Raw genomic sequence first — 8,735 nt, forward strand, 5'->3', positions numbered from 1 at the left:
GCAGTTGCCACATTGTCGCTATGGCAGTTGCCATCTTGTTGTGACCAGATTGTCATGCATGAATGAAAGTGCGTCGTAAACAAAGAGTTCACACAGAGACCTGGTAAAAATAAATACCATTAAATGCAGGCGACAACCCTTCTGGTACATCTTGTTTTTGAAAGCATCGTGGAGAAAGTCGGCAATGAATTTACACCAGTTCATATTCTTCACGTTTTTCAGATTCGCCTGCACGACACGAAATTTTCAGGGCAAAAAAGGTTTGCCACGTCAGAAATCAAACGGAAAGAAGCACAACGAAAACACTGGCAGTAGTAAGCATGGATCATTCACCAGGATGGGGAAACATTTGTTGCTTGGGCGAAGAGAAGTGGTCGGCGCGAAAATAGCTGATATGAGATACATGAGCAGCTTCATCTTGAAAACTTCTCCGTGCGTCGTCATGGCCTGCAGAGAATCTACCAGTACAGACGTGTTCGGCATTGCCTCCAACCCAGGAAACAAACGGGCGAACAGCTCTTCCTCAGTCTCATTATTAACCTCATACGGGACTTTGATATGTCCCCGAGGCACACCCAAAGTGCAGAACACGGATTCCTCGTTCAATGGGAGTCTTCCCCGTCCCGGGATCACGAATTCCCTGGAGGCGGGATCGTATATCTCACCAAGCCAGTCGCATACCGGGTTGACAAGGTTCGTGCACCGGACATCCATCAGAACCTGCATACCCATCTCAGCAGCAGCTCCCTTTTGATCGTCACTGAATTTGTCAATCAGCACGGTCAGACGTTCCTGGGAGGCTCTGTTGCGAATACGTTTCTTCTTCTGCAAAAAACAAACACAAAAGTGTTGAGCTGTTGCCATGTTTTTGCAATGCTACGAAAATTTAGTTCATGATGGACGACTATAAAAAAAGATATAGGTGCCAGCAAATAACATAAATCAGGAGGGAGGGGGGCGGGTGTGCAGACAGTTACCTCATCGCCCTCTTTTCTCCGTCCAGTTGCCCGGTTACGTTGAGGTGGATCCATGAAATCGTCATCATCACTTTGATGATCGCCGCGAGCCATTCTGCTGATGTAGGAACGGACCAAATTGTTAATGGCGAAAATGTAAAGTGCAATGGGTAAGCAGTTGCCACCCAAAGAAAAAAATGTTAACTATTTGAATGCAAATGTGGTTGCCATACTATGCAGCCAATTTGCCACATTGCCATATCTGTGTTGTGGAAACAGACATTGTGTTCACAAACTGTATTGCAACATGATTATACAAAAATCCAAGTGGCAAACACGCCCACTCAATGTGCACATTATTTCCGTCCAGTGCTACCGATTGTGGCAACTATCAAAAGTATGGAAACTTTCGCAAATATAATTCAGAAAAAAAAACAAGTCTCACAAATGAAAAAAGAATGTTTGAGGTTACTATTATGTAAATTCAGCAAAAAAACAGTTTGCCTCGTTTAAAAAAGTGTGTATGTGGCAACTATCTCATTCATTCAGAAAATTTTAGTTGCCCCCCCTTGTGTGTGAGCTTGAACACATTCATGGCAACTATGACAGTCAGTTTCAGAAAATATGTTGCCGCAGAAGAGAACACATTTGTGGCAACTGCCACATTTGTTCATGTAGTTTAGATGCCACACACCTGTTCATGTTCGGTCATACTGCCATAGTTGCCACATTCAGAAAGCATATTTTCTCTGGTTTACTTATCGTACAAGTTCAGCAGAATTAAAATTTGCCATATGGGAAGAGCATGCGTGTGGCAACTGCCACAGGAGTTCAATGAAATTAGTTGCCACCTCGTTTTGGGGTGGCAACTATGACAGTCATTTTCGGAAATCTGTTGCCCACATGGGAGAACACGTTTTGTGGCAACTACCACGTTTATTCAGGTAGTTTAGTTGCCGCACATTTGTTCACGTTCAAAAAATCGTACTACCAATTTCGCCACAGTCTGCATTTTCAGCCCCCCAAACTAGACTAGATCTAGGTTTCAGCGGCAACTGATTCAACCTCAAAATCACCCTTACAATTCACGCGCGAAATGGCTGCAACCACAAATTTCGAACCAACCCCGCACCAAATCAACCCGGCGGACACTCTCAAAATCCAAATGCAAGACTAATGCGTTGCCGCATGGGAAAGCTTGTTTGTGGCAACTATCACAGTCATTCAATAAATTAGTTGCCGCATGGGAAAGCTTGTTTGTGGCAACTATCACAGTCATTTCAGTAAGTTAGTTGCCGCATGGGAAAGCATGTTTGTGGCAACTATCACAGTCATTCAGGAAGTTAGTTGCCATACAGTCATGATAGTTAATCAAACTACCACGTTTGCCTCATGTTGTAGTTTGAGAAACAACTAACTAGATCTAGGGTTCGAAGGCAACTACAATGACTTCAAATTCAACCTCAAAATTCTCCCCGAACTGGTTACAAACACCAATTTAAACCAATGCGCAACTAACAGACCGGAAGACACCTGCCCAATCCCAAGGCACAACCAGTGTGTGCCTCCGGACAGGCAGAACCACACCGACGAGGCCGCCGCGGCGGCGGCGACGAAACTGCTCAGTGCCACCGAAAACGGCTAGCACAGGACTCCGCCGCCGGCGGGAACGCCGACGCATCGCCAAATCGCCTGAATCTCCATGAATCTTGAGCGAGTAATCGAACAGGGAGGGAAGGGGGGAAAATGCAGGAAAGGATTGTGAGAGTTGGAGCGAGCATTACCTTCAATCTGCAGGCTCTCCGGTCCGGCGAGCACCACCGACGGCCGCGAACACCGTCGATTCTTCCGCCTCCGCCGTCGCCTTATCCCCTCGTCTTCTCCTCCAATGGTTTGAAATGCGAATTGGGTTGTGCGAGTAACTGCGGGGGTGAGTAAATGGAACCGTGAGGGAGAGAGGGGCGAAGTGCGCGACGTGTTTGACGTCAACCACGGTCGGCGCGTCGCGTGCGGGCGCATAGCAGTTCCACCGCACGCCCCCGAGTGGCAACCGCTGACCGCGGGAGGGCAACCAACGTGCGGGCGAACTGTCTCACACACCACACACGCGCCTTGTCCTACGTGGCACAGAAAAACGATCAGATTGTGCCAAGATTCGCTCACAAAGTACTTGACGGTGATGGATGCGTGTGGTCGAGATGGTGGACGCCCACACGTGTGGGCTTTAACATTCAGAAGACTTGTACCCTCCAGTTATACGTGTCTGGAAACTCTGTTTACCCTGCTTTAGCCCGTTCCAGCGCACCCTCTTGTATCATAGCATAAGTTTATTTTATTTTTTTGAGAAAGTAACATAGCATAAGTGACTGCTTGAGCTACTGTCATGGGCTGTTGAGTTTCCAGACAGCTTTAATGAAAAAGCAGGGCCAATCTGGCCTGTTCGTCTTAAAAATGATACCGATTTATTTATCACATTGTATAGACTGATACAAGATCACAAGCCTTTCATGCTACCTCACAAATCTCAACCTATCTTAATCTCGTCAGAGCTCGCGACAGAACAGAGAGTTGGCTTCGATCACAAGTCGAAGTACCTACCAGCTACTAGTACTACTAAGTGCTACATACATTATACACGTGAATTTTGATTTGGTTAGTGTTAGATCAAAAGTATGCCGCTATGCTCGATTTGAGCAGGCATCTTTCCGGCTCCCGGACGATATAAATCTCATCTCCGACAGCACCTTGATACAGATCCTGGTTCCTGTGCCATTTCCACAGAGCGTGCGTCTCATTCTTCACCTGCGTCAACAAATTTCGTCTCCTCAGTCATTGTTCAGAATTACTCCTAGTTAGCTCCGGTCTTTTTCTTTTTCAGGGAGCAGCACGTTACCTCGAGAATGCCGTGGCCGAAGCTGCTCTCCCGGTAGGCGCTGTAGTCCGGCTGCCGGTCCCAGCAGAAGCTGCCGGCGGCCGGGCCGGACGTGAAGTTGAAGGCGCAGAAGCCGCCCATGAAGGCGTCAGGCGTGGACATTGGCTCCGGGCAGCGCCCTGGGTCGTCGGCGTGGGTGGTGGCCATCTTCTCGCGGTTCCCGCCGTCGCCTACCGAGATGTGCACGGCGCCGCACGGGTCCAGCGTGTAGTTGAACACCCGGTTGGAGCGCTCGTACGCGTGCACCTGCCAGACCTCACACAAAGCCACTCTCAGCTGCTTGCTCATGTTCAGACTTCAGACTTTAGAGATAAGTTGGACGGTGTTAGGTACATGGCCGGTGAAGACGATGTCGAGGCCGTAGGAGTAGAGCAGCTCCTCCATGGCCACCCTCATGCACTCTGCCTCCCTGTAGTGAGCCTTGTAGGTGCTGTACCATGGCGCGTGCCACCCGGCGACCAGCCACGGGGTCACCGATCTGTCCACCTTTGCCAGGTCCTTCTCCAGCCATCTGTACTGCTCCCCTGAATTTGTTTGTTGTGCACAAGAATCAGTCCACCAAGTCTCAGCTTCCTTTCACTAATCAAATACAGTTCAGTTCAGAACTAAACTGAATTGAATTGTGTGAGTACCTGATTTGCTGTAGTCAGCGTAGGCAGCGAGCATGATGAAATGGATGCCGCCAGCGTCGAACGAGTAGTAGAAGGGGGAGAAGGACTCGCTCTCCATCGACGGGAACGCGAACCGCGCGCTGTAGGCCGCGAAGGTCTTGTTGCCGATCTGCTGCTCGATCTCATGGTTCCCTTCGACCACCATCATCGGCGTGCTCGACGTCACGGGCTCCATGTACCTCCCCCAGTAATCCCAGCGCGGCTGGTACGTCTCGTGGATGGGCGTGGACTTGGCGAACGAGCAGGAGTAGCAGTCCGTTCCGGTGCCGTTGGTCAGGTACAGGTTGGCGTAGCTCACGTCGCCGAGGAGGAGGACCAGGTCGGGCTGGTTGCTCGCCATGTGCTCCACGGTCGAGGTGGTGTTGTACGTGAGCCCGAGGTCCCCGACCACGGCGATCCTCCCCGGGTAGCTCCGCGGCCCGACGGCCGGCATCGTCCGGAACGCGTGGACGGCGCTCATCGCCCCCGGGATGGATGGGTCGCCGCACTGGTAGTAGTACTTCGTCCCAGGCTCAAGCCCTGCATTGCGGCGAGAATTTCAGTCCCACGTTTGCTTCTGGTAGCTGTAAAAACTGCATTTTTTTTTTAGTTTTTGGATTGTGGAGCAGGGGAACGACCTTGGAGGCGGACGTGGTGGATGATGCCGGAGGTGTAGTTCTGGAGGCCCTCGAAGGGGTAGAGCTGGCTGTACACGAGCGCGTCGCCGGTGGCCTCGCGGACCAAAGAATCGGCGGCGAGGCCGTAGCGCACGACGCTGCCGACCGTGCCGGGATCCAGCGGCTTGACGGCGCCGCCCATCTGGAAATCCCCTGCGGAACCAACAAGCAATGCCATCTCAGAACTGACTAAAAGCATCACAGTCCAGTGAAATTAGCTTAATTACCTGTGATCCAGGAGACCCAGGCGGAGGTGGGAGCGGCGGAGAGCGCGACGGCGATCTGCTCGGGAGCCCAGCCTGTGACCCGGCGCTGCACCCGGGGGTCCGTGTCCGGCAGGTCCACCGCGTGGCCCCTGTCTTCCCGCAGCGGCACCGTCACCGGCCGAGACGGGCCCTCCAGCGTCGACGCCGGCTCAGCCACCGCCGCCGCCGCGGCGAGCAGAAGCAGCGGCATCGACCCCCTCCACATCCACATGTCCTTTGGTGCGGGCGTTCCCTCTTTCGTCGGGATCAACAGGAGAGCAGTGCGAGGTGAGTGTGGGATGAGATTGGCATGGAGAGAATTGGGACGATTTTAGAGCAAAATTTATAGGAATCGAGCAGAGAAGGATGGGAGTGAAGTCGAATCTGGTGATCTTGTTGCATTGTCTGGAATTGGCAGCTGGGTGACGTCCCGTCCGGCCGCCCACTTTGGAACAGCAGGATAAACACAAGCAAGGTTGCCTCGACATTGCTGCAAAAGTGAGCATCTTCCATGGTCACCGTCGAATATGCCTCCCCCACTTGTGCTTCAAAACTTCCCTAACTTCCTTTCAAAAATAGAAGAAAACTTCCCTAACTGCAGGCCGACATCATTTTCGTCTGTTTTCTGAACCGACGTCCAGAAGGGGGAAATTTGTTAAATGATTTATTAGTAGATGCAATGTTTGCAGTATATATCTACGTTCGTTGCAGGTTTAGGAATCTCTAACCAATACCCTATGATTTTAGAGTACCAAAACGTGAAAATCCATCTCTGCATGCTCATCTGCATCCACGCCGACGAAAGAAATCAAAACAAGTACTAAAAAAATTCAAAAAAAATCCATTTTTTTATGCGGTAGACAATTTGACTTGGTCTGCATGTACAGTTTTGGTTCATTTTGTCTTTTTTGCTGAGAGCTGCTCAAATGTTCAAATGACTTCAAATTTAGAGCGAGCCTCACGCATCAAATTGTCTACCGCACAAAAGAATTGTAATTTTTTTGCTTTTTTTTACGAATTCTTTTCTAACCGGGTGTAGATGAGTCTGGGCACCGAAACACCCTGCTCACCAAAACGGCCAAACATAAATATATCTGCTCCTCTAAAAAGTTTGGGGTTCCTAACCAATCCCTTAAACTTAACTCCTAATTTAGTTTACTTTTTAGCCATCAAGTTAAACTTCACTACTCATTTTATTTTTTAAACGATATCTTGGTTAGAAATTCATCATGGGTCGTACTAAGCATCGGGAGAAGGCAACCAACCAGCTATGTCATGTGGCGCAAGCTGGTGATCGCGTTGAGAAAGCTTTTGGCATATATTTTGGAGATGAGGATTTTTTTTGAAATGTTTTTTCCTTCTTAGATGGAGGTGAGCATGACGAAGTCATGTACCTAGGGTAGGGTCATGGACCTGTCCAAGGTACCCTCCTCAAGGACATTTTTATGGGAAGCTGCCTTCCAGTCGACCAAGAGGGATTCCACTCGACAGACTCGAAGACACTCGACCATGAAGACTCACTCGACCACTAGGAGATCAAGAGCCACTCTGTATCCAAACGGTCTGTAATTAAGTAGTCTTTATGGCCATGATGACACTTTATGTAAGGCGTTACATGTAATGCATGGCCTTAATGTACTTTAAACCCTCCGCTGCGTGGGCTGGCTGGGGTCCTGGCAGACACTATGTAAGCCACCCCCTTCACTGGCAAAGGGGTTCGCACCCCTGTAACTCATACGCTTATAATCCAGTCGACCGCCTCCGGGCTCCGAGACGTAGGGCTGTTACTTCCTCCGAGAAGGGCCTGAACTCGTAAATCTCTTGCGTATACAACTACTCCATAGCTAGGATCTTGCCTCTCCATACCTGCCCCCCATTCTACTTTCAGTCTTAGTACCACGACAGTTGGCGCCCACCGTGGGGCAGGTGTCTTAGCGATTTATTGGAGAAGTTGCATTTGTTCCGATTGCCTTCATCATGGTTTCTGGCGGAGTTCTGGTCGAGGGCCGCGAGATCCGTCTCGGCGCGCTCACGTTCGTCGCTGACGACTCCGCTTGGCTCCAGGAGGCTCCGCTCGACATCGACGCACTTCCCGTCCGCGGGGCGACGCACTTTCGTGCGTGTGTCCGCGGCGTCCTGCTGCGGCAACCGTCGACTCCGTATCGGTCGACTCCTGTGTCGTCCTCCCTCCCTGTCTCCCGCCAGCGCAAGCGCTCTGGTCGGTAGAGGCTCCAGCGGTGGGTGAGACACGCAGTGACTCGCCAATCGGCCACCACCCAAGTCGCGGCAATCGAGCCCGACGAATCTCTCTACGGCCTGTTTGATCTGTCGACTGGCTCCGTAGAGACTGCATCCGAGCACGACAGCAGTGATCCAGCGGCGGAGGTTCTGATGGTCAATGGGCCTCGTAGTCCTCCCGGCTTCCCCCGCACTGACGGGGTGGACGGCGGAGGCGACCCCACTCAGGTCCACGAGGAATATCAACCCGAGCCACTCACTTCTCTGCAAAGGGAAGATCTTCGCCGCCGGAACATGGATGCCCTGCATACTCCCATCGCAGGAGAAACTCCCGAGGCTCGTGCCTTGGAGGAGGCGCGTTTGGCCAACTTGGCTGAACGCACTCGACTGGAGAACCTCCAGCGAGCACTCGACGAACGTGCGCGGCAACGAGTACCCGACTCCAGTCGACTGGTCTCGCTTGGCCGCGTTAAGTCGATTCATCTCTCGCCTCGGTGAAAAGGCATTGCCTCTTTACTGACTGATGAAGAAGTCAGACAAGTTCGAGTGGACTCCAGAAGCTGATGCAGCGTTTGCCGAGCTAAAAGCTCTGCTCTCCACCCAGCCGGTGCTTGCTGCTCCAATCAGCAAAGAGCCTCTGTTGCTTTACATTGCAGCCACAGGACAAGTCGTCAGTACAGTACTTACGGTCGAGCGGGAAGAAGAAGGAAAAGCTTTCAAAGTTCAGCGCCCAGTGTATTATCTTTCCGAAGTTTTGACCCCATCGAAGCAAAGATACCCTCATTATCAGAAGCTTGTGTATGGGATCTACATGACCATGAAGAAGGTTGCTCATTATTTCTCTGATCATTCCATTACAGTCGTCAGCGACGCCCCACTGTCAGAGATTCTGCACAACAGAGATGCAACTGGTCGAGTGGCGAAATGGGCGATAAGCTGGGGTAGTTTTGGTTTCCCCCAGAGGAGATAAGCTCAGATATGTGCTCCAGATTCACTTTGATTCCTCCAACAATGAAGCAGAATACGAGGCACTTTTA

The 8,735-nt window shown here is 51.0% G+C and overlaps 1 protein-coding gene across 1 annotated transcript; it reads right to left on the minus strand.

Moving 5' to 3' along the window:
• Window positions 1–3,399: 3,399 nt before the first annotated feature.
• On the minus strand, window positions 3,400–6,008 carry LOC119275708 (purple acid phosphatase 15-like). The gene is made up of 6 exons (XM_037556605.1): window positions 5,443–6,008; window positions 5,177–5,368; window positions 4,521–5,078; window positions 4,222–4,412; window positions 3,850–4,134; window positions 3,400–3,758 (listed from the first exon to the last, which is right to left on the minus strand). Exons 1-6 carry the CDS (start codon window positions 5,690–5,692, stop codon window positions 3,621–3,623), a joined length of 1,614 nt encoding a protein of 537 aa, XP_037412502.1. The 5' UTR covers window positions 5,693–6,008; the 3' UTR covers window positions 3,400–3,620.
• Between the last annotated feature and the right edge of the window lie 2,727 nt (window positions 6,009–8,735).

This window comes from Triticum dicoccoides, chromosome 3B (genome assembly GCF_002162155.2).
Source record: "Triticum dicoccoides isolate Atlit2015 ecotype Zavitan chromosome 3B, WEW_v2.0, whole genome shotgun sequence".
Lineage (NCBI taxonomy): Eukaryota > Viridiplantae > Streptophyta > Magnoliopsida > Poales > Poaceae > Triticum > Triticum dicoccoides.